The sequence below is a fragment of the Rhinolophus sinicus genome, chromosome 2 (assembly GCF_057876585.1).
Source record: "Rhinolophus sinicus isolate RSI-liver-muscle chromosome 2, RSI-T2T, whole genome shotgun sequence".
Taxonomy (NCBI): Eukaryota; Metazoa; Chordata; class Mammalia; order Chiroptera; family Rhinolophidae; genus Rhinolophus; species Rhinolophus sinicus.
The window spans coordinates 6,834,345-6,854,833 of record NC_142502.1 but is presented as its reverse complement, the minus strand read 5'-3'; the positions used below and the strand labels follow the sequence as shown (position 1 = coordinate 6,854,833).

The window sequence follows — 20,489 nt, the reverse complement described above, 5'->3', positions numbered from 1 at the left end:
GAATGCATTGGCACTGACCCCCTGTCCCATCTCCATGGTCTAGTTGTCCAGTGTTTTAGCAGTGATTCATTTTCTTATTGCTCAAAGAAGTCATTATTGTGGTTGTTCAAAAATAATCATTCGTGGCTTGACTATATAAATTTCTTTTTATAAAAAGGAAAAGAAATAAATCTATCACTTTCTTTGACTTGCTATTCCTTTTTGCATATTACCCCTTCCTTTTGACTTCATTTTCCTCCTTCTTTAAGAACTTTGTTTAGTGTAGTGCTTCTCTTAGTGCTGGTTTGCAAACTATTTGCTACTGGTCTCTGATGGGACGAGGAGCTTGCACCAGAATATAAATCAGTGGTGTCACCCTCCCCCTGGACAGCGAAGGAACCAGTGTATCGAGTCATTGCTTTGCTTTCTGGCTCCTCATGCTTGCTGACTGGTCTTGGGGTACAAACCACACTTCGAGTAACACTGCTCAGTAGTTCTAACAGAGTCTGTAGAATTAAAATCCTGTTTATTTGAAAAGCCTTCATTTTACCCTCACGAGCTGAGTATGGAATTCCATCATCTTCCAGTGCAGACTATTGCTGTTAGAGAGTCTGCCCTCTGTCAGTTCTGTTTTCATTCTTCTGTAGATAAGCTATCTTTTCTGTATACATTTTTCTTGTGCTTGTTCTGGGTCTCAGTATGATTGGTTTATGTGCGGTTTTATTGTTATTATGTTGCTTGGAAGGTCGTGCTTCCCAAAACTAAAGATGCATGTCTGTTATTAGTTTCGGAATGTTTGCAGCTACCGAGTCTTTGAATGTTGCCTCTAATTTCTTCTGTCCTTTTCCTTTGGAACTTCTATTACCCGTGTCTTACTCCCCGTTCTGTCCACATGTCTTTTAATGTCGTTTTCATCTGTTTCTGTACAGTATTCTATGTCCTTAGACCTATTTTCCAATTTGCCTGTTCTCTTATCCGCTGATTTTAATTTGCTGTTTCAGCAGTTCGTTGCCTTTTTAATTTTCATGACTTTCTTCATTCTAGGAGTTCTGTTTGGTAGTCTTCCTCGCTCATCATTTCTTTCCTCCGCGTCACCCTACACTGGGTTGCATCCTTTTGTTATCATTTCTATTCCTTCTTTTAGGTCTTTAACCATTTAAAACACATCTCTATCGGATACTCTGTTACCTGAAGTTTTTGAGGTTCTGATTCTGCAAATCCCTGCCTCTCCCACAGATTCCATAGCAGTTACCGCCAACTCTGTCCTTCACGCCTTTCTCCCTCACTTCCCACTTGTGGCCCACCGACCTTCAAAGTATCTAGAATTCTCTCTCCTGGCAGCAGTGCGCCACCTGCTTCTAACCTGCCTTCGTCTCGTGCCTGCCTCACCGCAGTCACCTCTGGGTCAGGCCCCTCGCTCCTGCCCCTGCCATGCATTGGATTAGTCCAGCACAGTGATCTCGGTGGTCCTGTTAAAATGTGTGATGAGGCCACTCTTTTGCTGAAAGCCTTCAATGCAGTGCTTCTCCGGTCTCATTTGGAACTGCAAGCTGAATTCTTGCTATGAGCTGAAAAGCCCTACGTGATATTACCCTGTATTACCTGCAGCCTCACCCCCTGCTCTGTCACTCACATTCGCTCTGCTCCAGCCACACAGGGCTCCTTGCTTTTCTTCGACGGTGCCAGGCTCCCTGTGCCTCAGGCCCTTTGCCTGTGGTGCTCTTTACTGGGTCCCTGGCCGGCTGGCTGTGCCATGTCTTTCAGAGTTTATTCAGAGGTCACCTCCCAGTGAGGAGACTTGGTCTAAAATCTCAGCTCCTGTCCCCGCTCACCCCAGACTTCAGACCCCCTTTCCCTTCCTTTGTCCTGTTCAGCCCTCATTGCCTCCTGATAAACTATACAGTTAAAAACGTTTATCCTGTTTATGATCTTTTTTCCCACTAGTAATTTCTATAAACTTCGTAAGAGAGGTGATTTTTGTCGTTTTGTTCAATACAATATCCCCAGCTTAGCTCATATTTTTTGAATGAATGACTGCTTTTCATTCTCCTCTGATACGCTTGGACCTAATGAAGTGGCGTCTGTGATTATTCCGTCCTCACCTGGACCTGGTGCTCCACGGGGACCACGTACCAAGTGTTGGTCTTAACCCACCATTGACGGCACCTGGTGTGGGGTAGGCTCTCGGTCACTGTCAGCATGTGGGGTGTGTGCAGTAAATAAACCTGCAGCCCGAGCATAACGGTCAGCACCGACCCATCGTAGTTTCAGTGACTGTTGGTGGCCTCAAGGTGTCAACAGCAGGTGGCCTGCTAAGAGCGGTCTGTGCTGGGGGTGCTCCCTGTGTGTTAGCTATTTACTAGTGTCTTTGTTCTGGGTCTCTGGATGTCTTCCATCCTGAGCATGGAGAGCACGCACTTTTCAGGCTTGGTGTTCAGTGTGGGTTTTTTTTTTTTTTTTTTAATATATATTTTTATTGAACTCAGTCTTGAAGTTTCCTGAACTCAAGTTGTTGCTGATTCCGACTGGAAGTGGGAGCGGGCCAGTCCAAAGTTCTGTCCCTGGGGGACGTCTGACTCCCAGGCTGTCAGGGTGGACTGCGCCCCTCGTCCTGAGCCTGTCCAGACGGCATCGGTCAGAATACAGGTGAACCTGATGCAGTGTTCTCTTCCCTACAGAGACGGGGCTGGCAACAACTACGACCTCTCGTCCCTGTCAAAGTACAGTGACAACTGGGAAGCAGTCACGAGGACAGGGGCCACCGAGCACTACCTCATCAACGTTTGCAAGTCTCTATCTCCTCAGCCTGGCTCGGGTAAGAGGACTCTCGGGGGCCTGACGGCCTGGAGTCATTTTATGGGGGGAGGTCGAGTGGGGACGGCTCTGTGCAGGTGCATTCCGTCCCGTGACATGAGTGGTTTGGCCAGGAAGCAGCAGGAGGCACAAGTGAAGGGTCTTCATGGCCAATCCCTGGTGTGGCCCAGGATAAGTCAGTGCTGAAGCCTCTGCTGGGAACATTGTAACCTTTTGTGAATGTGAGGAGGTGGAGGTGGGTAGAATTAATCACGGTGGCAGGTAATTCTTCTTAGTAGGTGTCGTGCAGGGAGGCCTACGGGGTCTCTGCTCCCACTCCCCACATAAGAACGCAGGATATGGTGAGGCCAAAAAGGAACACCCATGGAGCCATAGGTAGGGGAGTCATACCACTATGGTCTCACTGGAGGCTGGGTTCACCGGACATGCGACCTGCTGTCCGTTTTTCTGCCAACCGACCGACGACTCTCCTCCACTCTCCTCGGCTCTCCTCTGTAGCCGCAGCAGTTATATTAGTGGCCAATGTCTCACTGGTTACAGCTGACGGCCAACTAGCCACAGCTGATGGCCATCCAATCACAGTTGATGGCCATTTACTACCTGAGCCAACACCTTTCTATGTGAGGCCGAGAGCCTGGAAACTGCTTTCTGGGGCTCTGCCCCCACAGTAGGACAGGAGGAGATAAGAGGGTGTGGAACAGTGTGTGTTCGTTGCATTTATTGAGAGTAACGTGGGTGAGTGGTCCTTTTACGATGCAGAAGCCAACTCACCCAAACCTTAGTGCCGGTGGTGAGACTAGAAGTCAATTCTTCCTGTGGGACCAGGAGCAATCCGCAGTAACCTTGGTGCCATCCACGGCCGCTTGAAATCCCGAAGAGGCCACTTGTCCCATTTTCTTGGAGTTTCATACAGCCTCACCCACATATTCTGGGGCTCAACTCGAAGGGGGCACTGTTTTTTTTTTTTTTACCTAAAGTGGTTTCTGTCCTCCGCACAGTGTGAGGCCGTGGGCCCTATTCCCTTGCTCTGTGCTGGGAAGATTGGTGACACCGTGGTCTTAGTCCATGAATAGTACTTCTGTACCCAGGGCAGGTGGCACATATGTTTGGGGACCTGGGAACTCAGAGGTCTTGGTGACTTCTTGATTAAAGACAGCGCACAAATGTATGCCATTTAAAATGTGCCTTTGGCTTTATGTAGTGTAGCTTCATTGCATTTGGGGTTCAGAAGTAATTCAGGCTGTTGCACCTTGGATTCTCCCCACACCCCATGCGTACCTGAGTCCATCTCCGGTCAAACAGCATTTAAATGAGCGAGAACTCGTGGTACCGTTGTCGTCTGATGTATGTAAAAGAGACAGATTATTTTGGAGTGACTCTTAGAATCAAGGGAGTGGGTTTGACACCACTTGCCAGACAAAGTTAAAGTCAACACTGGAAAATAACCAAAGGTGACTTCTGTGTCTTGTTGTGTTGCAGAGCCATGCCCTCCGGAAGCGGCCGTGTGTCTGGTGGGCGGCTCCAAGCCTGTGAACCTTGGCAGAGTGAGGGATGGTCCCCAGTGGAAAGATGGTATCAGTGTCCTGAAGTACACTGATGGCGACTTGTGTCCAGACCAGATTCGGAAAAAGTCGACCACCATCCGATTCACCTGCAGCGAGAACCAAGTCGTAAGTGACAGCTTTCTCAGCCCTGCTGCTGCTGCTGCTTTGGGGACAGTAGGACTCAACGGTCACCAACATCTTACTTCCCTTGGGACGGGAGTTGGAGAGCTCAGGATGACTCTGCCTGTCAGCTGGTGGCAGTGTGGCATCCCATCGGCCTGCAGTTCTCTGGCTCCTGAGATGCCTGACCTGGCAATTCTGACTTCAGAATTCACTGATTCTCTTTAAAGTTTCACTCAGATCCCCAAAGGCTGTAGAGAAAACCGATAGTTGACAACACGCCCTTTGTCTTCATGGCGGCTGCTTGGGAAAAGCAGAAGGTTGGGTGGATCTGGCTCAAAGGCAGCTCTTCCGCTTGCCACCTGGCGTCACTTGGTTAATTAGTTAGACACTCGAAACTGTTCACCCATTAATAGCACGAGACATGCTTATCTTGCCACATCTCTGTGAGGGTTAGAGAGAAGAGGTGTCAAGTGCCGGGTGTTGTTTCTGGTGGGTGGTCGGTGCACAGTAAACGGGGCTGGTCCCATCCCCGTGATGTGACTGGTTGCTTCCCTGTGGGTTGGTCTGGGCAGCTAAGCAGGTGGGCTAAAGTAATGGTTTCTTGGGACTGTTTGTCACCACAGGAAGATGTCTGCATGGGAGATTAATGTGAAGCCCCACGTGCTTTGTGTAAGATTGGGGTTTAGCTGGTTTGGGAGAAATGGCAAGCTGGGCCAGCCCTCTGTGTGTCAGGACAGCGTGCCCACTCGAGCTGTGTCTGGGAGCAGTGGTGGGCGGAGGCAGGGCGGGGGCAGCCTGGGGGCCTGGGGCCGGCCCTTTTGATGGAAGTGGCTGCTGAGGTTTCTCTTGGGAAGACTGTGCAGAGCTTAGCCTAGACTTGAGTGTGAGCTGCTGGGGTGTGGATAGACCGTCAACTCCCGACCTGAGCCCACAGGTTCATGGCGGTGGAGGAAGAGCTGTCTGACTTGTGATAGGAACGTGAGGGCCACAGGAGAGGGGTTCTGCACGTGGTGCCAGGAGGCTGGACTGCAGTGTGGCCGAGTCGTGGCCGGGCAGTCGTCACGGGTATATCTGGGAGGGGTCACCTGCTGAGTGAATCTCAGTAGCTCCGAGGTGGACGAGAGGCATTGCATTGCAGACGCGGACAGAGCAACTGGGGGATTTGAAGAAATGACTGACGGGTCTTTGTTTTGTTCAGAGTAACAGATTTCAGTTCATTTGTTTTTCAGTGTTATCACTTATTTGCTCATTTGTGACTCACAGTAGCCCTTTGAGCGTCTTTGTCCAGTCTGTCCCCAACCCCTGTCACAATGCTGTAGCACTAGGAAAGCCTGCCTGGTCCCCCATCGCGGGTTTCCGGATCTGGGTACGTCTCTCTGACCCTGCGTGTGTATGAAGCCTCCAGTGGTATCTCAGGAACAAATCCTGACCCTTTGCTTTTTCTAACTCTGCTGTCACCCGTAGACATTGGGACAGAAATTTCATGTGTTCGCGGTGTGCTGCCAAGAAGCCTGCTGTACGGTACATTATCACAAACATCAGCCATCAGCCGTGTGCCGCTCAGCAGCTCTCTGTCCTTTGCTTCTAGAACTCCAGGCCTATGTTCATCAGTGCGGTGGAAGACTGCGAGTACACTTTCAGCTGGCCCACTGCAGCCGCCTGTCCTGTGAGGAGCAACGTGCATGGTGACTGCAAGGTCACCAACCCCGCCACAGGTGAGACCTTGCCCACCATCAGCCCCCCCGAGCAAGGGAACCTGCCCGCCACCAGCCCCACAGTGAGGGGCCCTGCCCGCCACCAGCCCCCCAGAGCAAGGGACCTTGCCTGTCACCAGCCCCACAGTGAGGGACCCGGCCTGTCACCAGCCACCACAGTGAGGGACCCAATGTGAAGCTGGGCAGCAGGGCCCCCCCTAAGCGACAACACTCTGTCCTGTGTGTGCATGATTGGCTTTTTCTCGGGCCTGTCCAATCTGTTGGCTTGTGGCTCCCCTTCAGTGGAGAGGAGATTAACCATTTCATGAAAGTCGTGCTCCCCGTGACTCTTGTTTCTGAAGGATCCAGTCACACCAGCTGTAGAATTGCAGAGCTGGCTAAGTCAGCGTCCTTGTCACCTTCAGAGTTAGCATGGGGCGGCGAGGAGACCTCCAGTGTATGTCTGCACTGGGGACCCGGGAAGATGCAGGTGGCAGTTCATAGCAGCTGGAGTGTTGCCAGTGGGCCTCCCACGTCCCCCTGGAACCCTAGTGGCTTCTGTGGCCCAACTCCAGGCGGAGGAGGATGCTTGGAGCTGCTCTTTTCTGGGAAAAGACAAGCCAGCTCAGCAATTGGGGGACTGATGGCCTTGTGATACGGGCCAGACAGTCAGGCTTTTTAGGGCTCCGTCAATGAAAGGCGTGGTGTTTCATGGTGAGAAGTCGGAAGCCCTACGGCCATTGTGATCCACGTGTGACACTGATGATGGGCCTCCTGAGTCTCAGGTCCCTGGAGTCACTGTGTCCCCGTCCCCTTTCAGGACACCTGTTTGATCTGAACTCTCTAAGTGGCAGAACTGGATACACTGCTGCTTACAGCGAGAAGGGGCTCGTCTACATGAGCATCTGTGGGGAGAATCAAAACTGCTCCCCCGGCGTAGGTAAGGGCTGCGACTTCCTGCCTGATGTCTGTCTGTCCTGTCTGTGAGGTCACCCTCACACCCTCATTCCTCCAGCAAAGGGCTGAGTAGAAGCCAAGATCTAGCCGCTTCCTCTCCCACAGCACTGATCTCACGTGGGGGAGATAGGTGGCCGCATGATGTATGCACGGACAGGAGATGTGTAACATTTGCTAAGACCGCATCGCCACTCAGAATCACGACTGTTAACTATGAATGTGAAAGTCTAGATTTGCAGAAAGTTGTCCTCAGAAACTTTGTCATTTGAACCCACAATTGTGTGTTTTTCCTTCCCCTTCCATGTTTGGTGCAGGGGCCTGCTTTGGGCAGACCAGGATCAGTGTGGGCAAAGCCAACAAGAGGCTGATGTACGTGGATCAGGTGTTACAGCTGGTGTATGAGGATGGGTCCCTCTGTCCTTCCAAATCCGGCCTGAGGTACAAGAGTGTGATCAGCTTTGTGTGTAGGCCTGAGGCCGGGCCCACCAACAGGCCCATGCTCATCTCCCTCGACAAGCAGACGTGCACACTCTTCTTTTCCTGGCACACGCCTCTGGCGTGCGAGCAGATGGTGAGTGTGGGGCTGGGCACGTGTGACATTGAGAAATGCATGCCCGAGGCCTGGGTGCACCCAGGTTTCATCACCAGTTTTACTACAGTCCACTTGGCCCCCCAGCAGATGCCCAGCGTATCTCATCCACCCCTCGTGGTCCCAGTAATAACTGGTTCAACGTGCCCAGTGTTACGTAACCAAACGTCTAGGGCCATTAATTCACCCTTTGTGCTTTTTCTGTTGTTGATCAGCTTTTAAATTCTTTTGGGTGACGTAATGGGAAATTTTACTTTGACTCCAAAGAACTCTTTCCTCTTTAACAGCCAGAATGTTCCGTGAAGAATGGTAGCTCCATTATCGACTTGTCTCCCCTCATCCACCGCACTGGGGGTTACGAGGCGTATGACGAGAGCGAGGATGACACCTCCGACACCAACCCCGACTTCTACATTAACATCTGCCAGCCGCTGAATCCTATCCACGGGCTGCCTTGTCCCGCCGGAGCCGCTGTGTGCAAAGTGCCGGTCAACGGTGCCCCCATAGTAAGTGTGGGGAATCCAAGCGGGGGAAACAGTTGTTGCAAGGTTTGTAACAGTAACCTTCATGTTGTGTCCCTTGCTTCCAACGGAGTTACTCAAGCAGAAAGAACGGAAAAGTGGGGCGGGACTATGTATGTTCTGTGACCAGGGGCAAGAGTCATGGCAGGATTAGTGCGTTGAGCTATCAGCTGACGACGATACGCAGGAGGTCTTTGAGTTGTGGAAGAAAATGTGAACACACGTGTATAGGCACATTGTTTTGTATCATGTTAGGAGTCTCAAGGGTGACTCTAGTGGAGAACTGTTTTACGTAATGTGCAAGAAAGAACATTGGCAGAGCTTGGGTTTCTTTGAAATGCAATGTCTTGTGTCATTGAAACGTTTGTGAAATGCAAGCACTTCCTTTGCTAAATGAGTGGTAATTAAGGACAAAAGCAGATTTGCTAATGGCTAAATATTCTGCTTTGAAAGCCTTGGTTTTACACTAGCATTTTTTAATTACAGAGTTTGATCTTCAGAAGTCGTCTTCATGAGTTATATTCATGTTTTGTCAAATCCTTGGTAGGCTTTATTATTTGAAATGCAGCACAAAGGTGGTTTTTCTCTTTTTATTCTTTAAATAGTGAGCCCTGTCATAAGGCATCTCGATGTGTTTTTAAAAGCTGGACATTATGTGCGGCATCGTCATGGTGCGGTGCTGGGAGTGGGCAGGGAAATTGGCCATGACGTGAATTTAGCAAAGCCACAGCTGTGTGGGGGTTGGGGGGCCTGGATGAAGCGTGTGTTAGTGTCATCCAGTCCAACAGTGCAGGTTGGGGTGTTGATGTGTGAGTCTTTCTCTGAGAGGTTCGAGCTGCTGTATTTTATTGCCTGGCTACCCTTTTTCAGATTTTGAAAATTGTAGTAAGTTCTCTTAACTGGAGAATGTGTTGCGTTGTCGTGGCCTCCTCACACTCACTCATCCCAGACATACATACCTCTCCTTGCCGTTCATCTGTCTCTCATTCCTGTGTTCATTTCCTCAGAAATACTGACTGAGCGGGCAGTGTGTGTCAGGTGCTGTGCTAAGTCGTGGGAGGGAGCAGAGAACAAGCTCTGCCCTCCCTGTGGACAGACTGGGGGGCATTGCCGAGTAAGCGGGCAGTCCCGGTGCAGCGCCAGGTGTGAGGAGACGGTCAGCATGGGACATGTACAGGGGTTCTGCCTCCCACCGTCAGGTCATAGAAGACTGTGTAGCATTCTTGATGTGGCTGGAGAGAAAAATTCCTGTAGCCTGGAGTCTTTGAAAATGGACTATGAGTAGAAATAGAACAATTGTACTAACCGTAGCATCAAAACTGATAACCCCCGAAACACTGAATTTTCTGTGTAGCATCTGATTGTCAAGGCTTGCCAAGTACTCAGTGCTGTAACCCAGTTTCTTTAGGGGCTACTCATGTTCCAAACTGGTGAGGTCTAATTTTTGCAATTCTGTATGAACCTGGGGAACAGTGAATTTCCTGAAATGTTTATATTTTTCTTTGTTTAGGATATTGGCCGAGTCTCAGGACCTCCAATACTCAATCCTGTAGCGAATGAAGTTTACTTGAATTTTGAAAGCAGTACTCCCTGCGCAGCGGACAAGCATTTCAACTACACCTCCCTGATCGCATTCCACTGTAAGAGAGGCGTGAGCATGGTGAGTGTGCCGCCTGTTTGCAGCCTGGACACTGAGGTGTGGATGAGCTGGAAACCCACAGAGTGTTTCAGATCTAAGGATGCCGTAGTCACAGCATCCCCCTTGGAGCACACGTGGCAGTAGAGCATCTGAGTAATTTAATGAATGAATTTAGCAGTGAGTAAGCCCGCCCTGAATTAACACGGCGGGTTTTGCACATGCAGGCTTACTACCATTTAAAAACATGAAAACTTAAGTGTAGACGTGGTATTCACCTTGGCCTACCAGTGTATAAAGGGGTCATAACCTTTTCTTTTTTTAAAACCATAACATTACGCATTCTATTCTTACTGGGAAGTCTGACAGACGTTTGGCAGCTACAATCACCTGAAATGCAGAACTTAGCAAGCAAAAGAAGACCCTTGGAATCAAAATAGGTTCCACAAAGTTCTACATTTGACTTCTGAGGAGGTTATTAGTTTCTGTTTTACATGCATTTGAAAAAGATACTACTGGCTTCTATCATAATGAGTACCATTTTGTTATAGAGTTTTTGCGTCTGTTTTCTCATGACCCCCTCTGTGAAGAAGAGAGAAATGGGAGAGTATGGTCCCTTTTCTCTGTGACTCAGAACAGCTGAGTGACGTGCCTGACATCACACACCTTGCAGTGGCAGCCAGGCCCCTGCCTGCTGCTCAGGGGGGAGCTCTCTGCTCTGGACAGCTCGGCTCCCCAACCCCTCCCTCACCTGTGCTTCTGAAATCCACGAAGCATTGCAGATTTGGTCATGTGGCCTGAGGCTGCTTATGGTCTATATTTGTCCCATCTAATGTGAATATTCATACATTTCTTGCTACTGGAGTATTAACGTACTTGATACAGGAGTGTGTGTGTGTGTGTGTGTGTGTGACGTAATAGAAACATATTCCAAATTGCCTCTTATAATGCTAATGATGACGAATTCTAAGGCTCCGCTGGTCCTAGGTGTTCAGGTAATGGACGGTGGTTCTCTAATGTGTCTTCTATTTTCAGTAAGATGACTTGACTTCTGATTTCTTGGCCAGTAGCAGGTTTGTAAGGGAAAGGCTGCCAGATATGGCAGGCAGTGACCTGGCAGTAGCCTGCCAAGGAGGGGCAGTACAGTAATAGAGAGAGGGGGAAAGACAAATGATTGCCACCTGGGGCCTCTCCACCCAGAGGCCGCAGGCACCTGAGCCGTTGGACGGCCCCTGTGCACACATGGTGGGCAGTGAGGATTATCTGGCCTTGTGAGCCGTCAGCTCCTTTGTCGCTTAGGCGTGTCTGTGTGTTTGTGTGGGTGTCTGAGGAACGCTTGCTTATCTCACGTTGCCAGATAAACAGCGTGTGCCTGCTTAGCTCTGCAACTGCCGGCAGAGCCACAGGTCAGACGTGCCCTGGACTTTGGTCAGTTCTCAGGGCATCTGCTCCTGGAGACTGATCAGTATTTATGTGTCTGTAGAGATGAGGGCCCCCACAGTGAATGTTTATTCCAGTTCTGGAAAGATTTTAAAGCCATTTTCTTCCCCTGTGGTTTTTATCTTAGTGGAAATACTTTTCCACTTGAGTTTCTAGAAAAAATGATTCTCAGCAGTAATGAAAAATGTAATCCCCCACCAGCTGCCTCATCTGTGTTTGTGGCTGTTGTTGACTGAGGGAATAAATACATGGATTGAAAAGCCTCCGTCTGGCTGTGGAATGCCTAGCCCTTCTTGTAAATATCCTGTTTCTAGAAATGTTGGAGTGGAGACGCTGCTTATGCGCGTGTTGAAGCACTTGTGCAGTTCCCTCCTTGCCATGGCGGGGTCTCAGTTTCACACACTCTGTGTCGTGACATTTTCCCCCTCCCCCCACGCCCTTTCTGTTGCACTGGCAGCATGGAGCGTGGAGTCTGTCTCTAAGTGCAGGGGACTGCCTGGAGGAAGCGAGGGTCCCGGGTGTGCGGCGGGCTGCCGGGCAGTGCTGAGAGCACAGTGTTGGTTACTGGGCATGATGAGTGCCCCTCCCTTTTGGGGACAAGCTGCTGTGGGTCACCCAGAGCACCGAGCTGCTTGTAGCTGTGGCTGCAGCCCCTCTGGCAGGTGTCTCGGTGCTTGTCGGGTTGCAGAGCGGTGCGAGGATGCCATGCCTAACCCACGTGGGTTTTTAAGACCCGTGTTCTTTTTCTGAACAGGGAACTCCTGAGCTGCTGAGGACCAGTGAGTGTGACTTTGTGTTCGAGTGGGAGACCCCGCTTGTCTGTCCTGACGAAGTGAAGGTGGAGGGCTGCTCTCTGACGGATGAACAGCTGTATTACAGCTTTAACTTGTCCAGCCTTTCCAAAAGCACCTTCAAGGTAATGCCGCTCACCAGGCCCAGCGATCTCGGGCAGCGGCCTGGATTCCTTCTGCTACCCACTGTGTTTTAGGTAATGTGACGTCTGTGACCACTGGAGGACATGTTGCCACCGAGGCAGTGCATGGAGGGATGGCGGCGGTCTTAGCCCCTGTACTGGGGACCCAGATCAGCCTGTCGGGGGTTCTGGGTTCTGTGGCCAGTCAGCCACAGCTGACTCTTGAGTTGTGCTTGCTGATTCAGAGTTTTCCATTCCTTATGGCTTTGTGAGGCTTAGATGATCTAGTGATGTCAGCAGGGGGCCCTTATATCGCAGATGAAGAGCTGGAGGTGGCTTGGGACGGGCTTCAGACCACGTACCCTTAGGGGCAGAGCCAGGTCTGGCGCAGCTGGCAGAGGCCACATGGAATGCCACTTGGTGTAAGCCTGGCTCTAAGAGAAACGGGCTGCTACTTTGCTGACCACAGAGGATGGGTGTAGGGAGCTAGCAGGTCTCCCAGACTTGAGATGTATTTGGGCGAGCGTAGGGCATGTCTTGCTCCCAGCCTGAGTGTCGTGGACTGTTTGTTATGTTGATGAGGCTGTGGCCATCTCGGGTCACTGATGGTCAGGGGACCCTAGAACTCTAGGCCTACGATCTAATCATACAGCTGTGGGCCATGCCCACAAGATCCTGGCACCTCCCCAGGGATGGCAGCTGGTGAGTGGTCAGCTTTGAATCATGTGCCCTGGGTCCTGTAACAGAGAGCTGGCCTGGGCACAGGCCCTCCCAACAGGTGCACAGCAGGTGTGAGCCTGCAGAGGCCAGGGCAGGCGAGGAAGGTAAGGTACATATTTCATCTTGGAATGTCACTTGAGGCTCATTAACTTAGTCCTCACCACTCCCCGTGTTACAGGTGGGGCGACGTGGTGTCAGGAAGGGGGTGAGCAGCCTGAGTTCTCACAGCTGGCTCCCTACCACAGGCCCCCCGTTAGTGCATGCTGCCACTGGGATGGGGCAGGGGGAGGAAGCAGGCCAGGCCTGGGGTGGAGTGGGGTGTGGGTCCTTGCAATGGCCAGAGGCCATCACCCTCCTGAGGAAGGCCGGGACTGGAGGGAAGGGAGGTGAGTTCCGAGGCTCTGACGCACGGCACCAGGTACAGCCCCGCTTTCCTGCACGCGCCACCTCCCTGCACTGCTAGCTCTTTCTACCTGGAGACCCATCCACAGCCCCACATGGTGTTGTCTGTCCAGGTGACTCAAGACTCGCGCACCTACAGCGTGGGGGTGTGCACGGCGGCAGCGGGCCTGGACGAAGGTGGCTGTAAGGACGGAGGTGTCTGTCTGCTCTCTGGAAGCAAGGGGGCATCTTTTGGACGGCTGGCATCCATGAGACTGGATTACAGGCACCAGGATGAAGCTGTCATTTTAAGTTATGCGAATGGAGATACTTGCCCTCCAGGTGAGTCTTTGCAACGGGGAACATTTACATTCTTAGTAAATGCGAAATTAGACAGAGCTGCGGGAGAAAACTGAGGAGTGACGTTCCAAATCCAGTGAGTTCTGTGGTCCCGATTGCACCGCGGGACACCCCAGCATGCGCGTGCTCAGGCCCTGAGCACTCTCTGGCCTGTGAACGGCCTGTCACACTGTGGCGGGAGGCCTGCTGGTCCTGAGGGTGGTTTAGGGTGACCCTCCTAGGAAAGCCTTGCTGGGCAGTTCTGCGCGTCGCAGCGGGCAAAGCGCAGCCGCCGCTTGGTGGCACTCTGGGTTATGCAGGTGTTCTTCTTCCCAGAAACCGAGGAAGGTGACCCCTGTGTGTTCCCCTTCATATTCAATGGAAAGAGCTACGAGGAGTGTGTTGTGGAGAACAGGGCGAGGCTCTGGTGTGCCACCACCGCAAACTACGACCGAGACCATGAGTGGGGATTTTGCAGACACTGTAAGTAGTAGCGCGGTGCGTCCGGCACAGGCCGGTGCGGTAGACCCGTGGGCTCCCTTCCTGTGGCGCTCACTCTAGCTCCAGGTAATGGCAGGAATTGCGTTACACATTAGTTTTTTTCGGTCAGAGCGATTTCCTGTAAAGAGAGGACAGTTGTAATCGTTCTGTGGGATGTACTGCATCGCTGTATAGACCACAGCAGGGCCGACACACGAGCTGGGTGGTGAGCCAGGCCCCTCACTAGCTCACGAGGCTTGTGTCCGCACACCAGTTGTCAACACTGGTGGTTCAGATTCGGGCCTCAGCGAGACTGCCCCTTTTCCTGGGTCTGCAGGGTGGAAGAGGGGTAATCAGGGTTAGCAGTGGGCTTATTCATCGACTGTGCTGTGTGGCAGGCATGGGCCAAGAGCTGGGGGTTTCATGGTGAGTCACACTTAGCACCCTTACACCTGCAATGTTTAGAGCCCCGTGGCAGAGAATGCTACTAGTGTGTGTGGGACAAACTGAAGTGAGTTCCCAAGGAAAGCGAGGTGAGATAAATGCATAGAAAATGATGTAATTCTTGTATGTGATCAGGGAACAAAGTGATACGTGTTAAGGAATTATAAATGTTACACTTACCCGGGATTACTGTAGTTTTGTTTCGAGGCTTATTGTGACAGGACTTTTCTCTGGTGTGTTGGATGACACTCCAACATTTTTAAGTAATTGTGGATCTCTTATTGTTACTTTGTTTAATTTTTTGTTACCATTTGTGTGTTAATCAAATTTGAATACGTGTCGTCGTCGGGGAATTGTGCTTGTGCTGTGAGGTTATTAAGAAGCACAGTAAGAAACACTTGGTCTATTTAGGGTTAAGATGTATGTGAATGAAACAAGCACGATCTGGCCGGGGCATCCGTGATGGCAGGCAGGCCTGTTACAATGCGGCAGGGCGGGAGGAGGTTGAGAACGGGTGTGACACAGGCCATGTGTGGTCTGACCTTTTTCCCGTGTGCCGCTCCACAGCAAACAGCCACCGCACATCTGCTATCATCTTTAAGTGCGATGAAGATGCTGACATTGGAAGGCCACAGGTCTTCAGTGAAACTCGTGGGTGTGAAGTGACATTTGAGTGGAAAACAAAAGTAGTCTGCCCTCCAAAAAAGATGGAATGCAAATTCATCCAGAAGCACAAAACCTACGACTTAAGGCTGTTGTCCTCTCTCACCGGGTCCTGGTTCTTTGTCCATCAAGGAGCCTCGTGAGTACCTTCGCCACTTGCCAGTGATGTCATCCTCTCAGGAAGGGGGAGCCTGCCATTCTTGATGGTAGTGGGTCATGGTGGGTCACCTCCGATTCTCAAGGTGGGCCTGCCACGTCAGTCTGAAGTGTAGGGAGGCTTGGATGCCTCTGGCTCCTGGGAGCGGCCCAGAGCTGTCAGGCGTGGTGTAGAATGCAGAGGTGAATAGAAATGGAGCCTTCAGAACCCAAAGACGCAGGTGATCAGCTGTTGGCCTGATCCAATTAGTCTCTTTGGTTTATGTTTGTGAGGGGCGGCCGTCCGATGCTGGGTTTCTGAAAGGCGTGTTAATGTCTCAGCTCTTGGGCACTGACTCCTTAGGCTGTGCTGCCCCGGGGTTCATTAATTGTGCTGACAGCTCCATGCGTGGAGCGCCTGCTCTCTGCCAGGCTCCTTCGTCCTTAAGTGTTCCCCTCAGAGGGGGTGTCGATTTGGAGGACTTGTCACCTTGAGTAAGGCAAACAGCTCACCAGGATTTGAGCCGCTGTCTGTCCCAGCTCGAAAGCCTCTTGAAACTATACAGTGTCTCAGGATTTGCCCCCGGGTGCCTGGTCGACATACCCCTTCATCAGTAGTTAGCGCTCCTCAGCCTGTCTGCATCTGAAAATGTGTTTCAGTGCTGTGGTCACAGGCGCTGTGGGACCCGTGTTATTGGAACAGTGACAGTCATCGTTCTGGAAGTAATGGAAAGAGCTGCACCCGAGTGTCGGGGCTGGCACTGACCTTTCCCCTGGCCCCTCCCTTTGTGTTGTTTCATAGGTACTACATAAATTTGTGTCAGAAAATACATAAAGGGCCCCTCGACTGCTCTGACAGAGCCAGCATTTGCAAAAAGAGCGCCTCTGGGGACGTGCACGTCCTGGGGCTTGTTCACACACAGAAGCTGGACGTCAAAGGTAAGGCCTGGGTCCTTGTCACGCAGTTACAGGTACTGCGTCTGAGTGGGGCGGTGAGGTGTCCCCGAATGGCCGGGAAGGGTCAGCAAAGGCTCTGGGTGAAACTTCAGGTACTATTCCCATGTTGTGAGACATTCTGGCAACCCCTCGAATGTTAAAATAAGTGCTACTTTGTCTTTCCTGAGACGACAGCCCTTGAGCGCGTGTGTTTAGAGGGTACAGCTCTCTGGTGAACATTCTTCGAACCAGAAGGAAGGTTTAGGGTTCCTCGGAATCCTTGCTCCAGCGGGGGGTTGAGTGTGTTTATGTGGGAAAGCTGACCAATCACACAGGAACATGGTAAAGATAACGGGTATTTTTTTTATAATGTCTTAACAATTTGGGAGGTAATAATGGAGCTCTTTTTAAATAGAGTTAATAGAAAATCATCTTGCAATGGGTTGTTGAGTGGGAGGTGCTACCTTTCATTGTGTAAAGGACGAAGGTAGGCCTCACCTGGTTTAGGAACAGTCGGGCTGTGTTGTGGGGACCAGCAAAGAGGAAACTTCACCTTTTCCTGTTAGATTAGAGTGGGGTTCCCGAACTGTCCTGATTGAACCACAGGTGACATGTGTCCACCTGACGTGTTGACATGGAGAAAGGCAATTTTGAGGGAACTGCTGTCACCCTTGATGAAAATCAAGCCTGACTCTGCAGGTTCTGGGGGGGAGTCACCCCACAGGCAGGAGTGTCAAGAGCTTTCAGTCCACAGTTTGCCTTCCTTTGCAGGATTTAGCTACTGCTGCCCTGTCCACCTGCTCACAGAGGGCTGGGGGGTGGACGGCAGCTCCTCCTCGGCCATCTCATGGTCACTTGTGGCCACTGGACTAGTCTTGCCTTCTGTTTCCCACAGCCAGCTGAGAAAGACGGGGACATTTAAGGCTTCACTGGAAGTCGAGCTATCAGGAACCGCCTGGTCCCCGACACACCAGGGGGAGCTTGCTCTTTGGCCCCAACAGCACAGCCGTCTAAGGACAACCACAGGGACCCCCACATTCATTTAGGAATGCACCCTTAAGGGGGTGGAGAGCTGGACTCTGTCCCAGGATTGAACGCGTATGAGCCACGGGGCTGTATATGTGTGTCATCCTCAGCAGCCTCACGGGGTGGGAACCTCACCTGTATGGCCCAGCAAGTGTGGGGTGTCTGCATTAAGGCCGACCCTTGTCTGGTTCCAAACTGCAGCCGTTTAAGAATTTAAGGCCGTGAAACTCTTTCTTCCAGAATTTTACACAGAAGCCCGATACTTATAAGGTTGGTACAAAAGTAATTGCGGTTTAAAAGGTTAAAAACAATTGCAAAAATCGCAGTCACTTTTGCACCAACCTAATTAAACAATTCACCTGGTGTTCAGGTTTGAATTTGGGTGGCGCTGGCTGCGGGCCAGGGCCTCACCAGCACCGTCAGGGCTGAGCAGCCATGGTACCTCGGGCCGTGTCCCATGGAGACCACTGGGCATACTGTTTGCTCTGCATCCCCTGCCTCGGGCGTGCCTGTGTGAGAGCCAGTGGGCTCAGGGCAGCGCCAGGTAGCCACTCGCAGTAGCTTGGCACCAGCACGAGGGAAAACCTGTCTCACTCTTCTCTTAGACCCTACAGGTGAGGCATCTCAGTGGTTTCTTTCACCACGTTATTTTCAGAAGCTGAAAGAGCTCAATGTGGAGCCAGAAGATGTGAGAAAAGCAGAATTGTTCTGTATCTGGCTTTTCTCTTTGTGGAGTGGACATGTGCCACCTGCCCTTTGATTACTGGGGGGGCTCAGATGAGAGGACATGTTAGGAAGGCACCTAAAATGACACAGAAATGGGGCAGGATTGGAGCAGTGATGACAGCTGCAGTTAATTGAGGTCCTGCTCTGTGTACACACATGTGCCAGGACTTTCCATGCTCCTTGGAACCTGCGCACTGTGGGTAGTATTCCCATTACACACGTGACGAGACTGAGGCTCGGACGGTCACAACTGGAGTCATGAAACTAGTGAGCAGGAGCCTGGGATTTGAACCTGGGTCTCCTCTTGCCGTGTAAGTGATGGCGCTGCCAGGAAGCTGTCACCGGGCTCTGCCCAGGTGCTGGTAACCCAGACAATAAGTTTTCAGAGAGCCAAACATTTTTTTCTGTCCTGGTCCTTAATATAGATTTTGACTTCCGACATGGAAGGTTTTTAATAATGCACTAGAAATAACGTCTGTTCCATCATTTGTGTGTTTCAGATGACAAAGTCATTGTAACTTATTCCAAAGGTGATCAGTGTGGTAAAAATAAGACTACATCTACCGTCATAGAATTGACCTGTGCAAAGACAGTGGGCAGGCCTTCGTTCAAGAGGTGAGTTCAAACGGGAGCCATGGAGACTGTGCACCGGGAGCTCTTCGGAATTTCTGTGGTTTTCACTTGGGGCGTTGTGATGTGGGAGTGGGGAGAAGGTGTTCACAATGCAGAGGGGACTGGCTGCTGAGTTAGGGCCTGCGGTGGGGCCAGGGCTGCTGGTTATCAGTCAAGGCCAGTATTCAGGTGACCTGTCTTGGACCCACGGGCAGGTGGGGCCAGTACCTGGTATGCTTTTGGGATATACTAGAATTCTCCAGGCAATTCTGTATCTGCTGGTGCGGGGGGTGTGGTTGGGAAGTTTGACCAGCAGAGGGAGCATGTGAGCTGCTGTTCGTGATCAATTGTTTCCTTCCAGAAGCTGGTCTTGGACAAGAGGAGACCCAGGAATTTAGTGAAGTCATGAGTCTAAAAGGCTTGTCAAATAAAAATTCAAAAATCTAGGAGCAAATTTTTTCAGCCTTTAGACATTGCAGTTTCTAAATTTAGAAAAACCGTATGAAACCCTTGCCTACTTTTTCACACTGCTGTTTTGCTGTCCTCTTTCTTAGGAGGAAAGCAAATAAAACAGCCATGCTTGCCCAGCACGGGAGGGCTGGGCAGTGGGGTGCTTGTGGGGCCCTGGGACTCAGGGAGCCAAGCGTGAGGTCCCTCACGCAGCCCCCATCTGCTGGGTTTGACTGCGCCCCTGCCGCCTCCTTCCAGGTTTGACACCGAGACCTGCACTTACTACTTCAGCTGGGACTCGCGGGCTGCCTGCGCTGTGAAGCCGCAGGAGGTGCAGATGGTGAATGGGACCATCACCAACCCTCTCAACGGCAAGAGCGTCAGCCTCAGAGACATTTATTTTAAGTATGTAAAGCATTTTCCTTTGACCACGGCTTGTATTAAAACATAAAGCAGCAATTCATATCTTGCCCTAGCGGGGAGCACTGCAATAAATAGGCTGTGTGTCATAGTTACAGTTTCCAGGTAGTTGTCATAGTTTGCTTAAACCAAGGGAAAGCTATTACTCAACTATTAAGTTTTAACACCAAAGATGGTGAATGCTCTCTAGTGTAAAAATAAAGCTGCCCATTCCTACCTCACTTTATGATAAGCCCAGGGGTTGAAGCCCAAACCTACTGAAACAATGTTTGATTCGGAATCTGTGGGCTTATCATCTTATGAAAAGAAAGTCAGTTATTAAGCAGTGTCATGGGGGTGGTTCTTGGGGTCCAGTGGCCAAGGTGACTGGCCATGCCTGCTGGCTGTGCCTGGGGCAGGGTGAGGTGGGCGTGGTGCTGGACAGTTTGCTCAGAACAGAGCGTGGAGCAGTGGGACGATGGGGATGGGGCCCACCGGAATCTTCGTGGGCTCGTGGACGTGCCACCCAGACTGGGAATGCAGGACAGCAGTGTCCTGCAGCCCTGTGGTTCCCAGGACTTCGGGTCTGTAATGAATGGTTTTCTTAAAGGACTGCCGAGTCACCGCCATCTTTTCTGTCTCTCAGGCTGTTCAGTGCCTCTGGGGACATGAGAACAAATGGGGACAAGTACCTGTATGAAATCCAGCTTTCTTCCATCACAAGCTCCCAAAATCCAGCTTGCTCTGGGGCCAACATATGCCAGGTTAAACCGAACGACCAGCACTTTAGCAGGAGAGTCGGGACTTCTGATAAAACCAAATACTACGTTCAAGGTAATTTCCTTTTTTCCAGTATTGTTCCATATTTAACTTCCTCAAAGAAAGAGCTTTAAAATTTTTGTGAACCAACCCTCTTCAACTGGAATGTCAGGTACATTTTAAAGCAAAAGCCCTGGTTTGATTCTGGT

General features: G+C 51.0%; 1 protein-coding gene across 1 annotated transcript in view; it reads left to right on the top strand.

The window, feature by feature from the left end:
* The window catches only part of IGF2R (insulin like growth factor 2 receptor), a 98,685-nt gene that overhangs the window by 72,236 nt on the left and 5,960 nt on the right, over positions 1-20,489 (top strand). Inside the window, exons 30-44 of the mRNA XM_074333775.2 lie at positions 2,658-2,794; positions 4,273-4,463; positions 6,049-6,175; positions 6,975-7,094; positions 7,426-7,682; positions 7,988-8,206; positions 9,732-9,881; positions 12,052-12,213; positions 13,446-13,653; positions 13,987-14,133; positions 15,142-15,376; positions 16,175-16,311; positions 18,561-18,675; positions 19,381-19,527; positions 20,168-20,355. Coding sequence (XP_074189876.1) covers positions 2,658-2,794; positions 4,273-4,463; positions 6,049-6,175; positions 6,975-7,094; positions 7,426-7,682; positions 7,988-8,206; positions 9,732-9,881; positions 12,052-12,213; positions 13,446-13,653; positions 13,987-14,133; positions 15,142-15,376; positions 16,175-16,311; positions 18,561-18,675; positions 19,381-19,527; positions 20,168-20,355 — 2,540 coding nt within the window. The remainder of the gene's footprint in view (positions 1-2,657; positions 2,795-4,272; positions 4,464-6,048; positions 6,176-6,974; positions 7,095-7,425; positions 7,683-7,987; positions 8,207-9,731; positions 9,882-12,051; positions 12,214-13,445; positions 13,654-13,986; positions 14,134-15,141; positions 15,377-16,174; positions 16,312-18,560; positions 18,676-19,380; positions 19,528-20,167; positions 20,356-20,489) is intronic.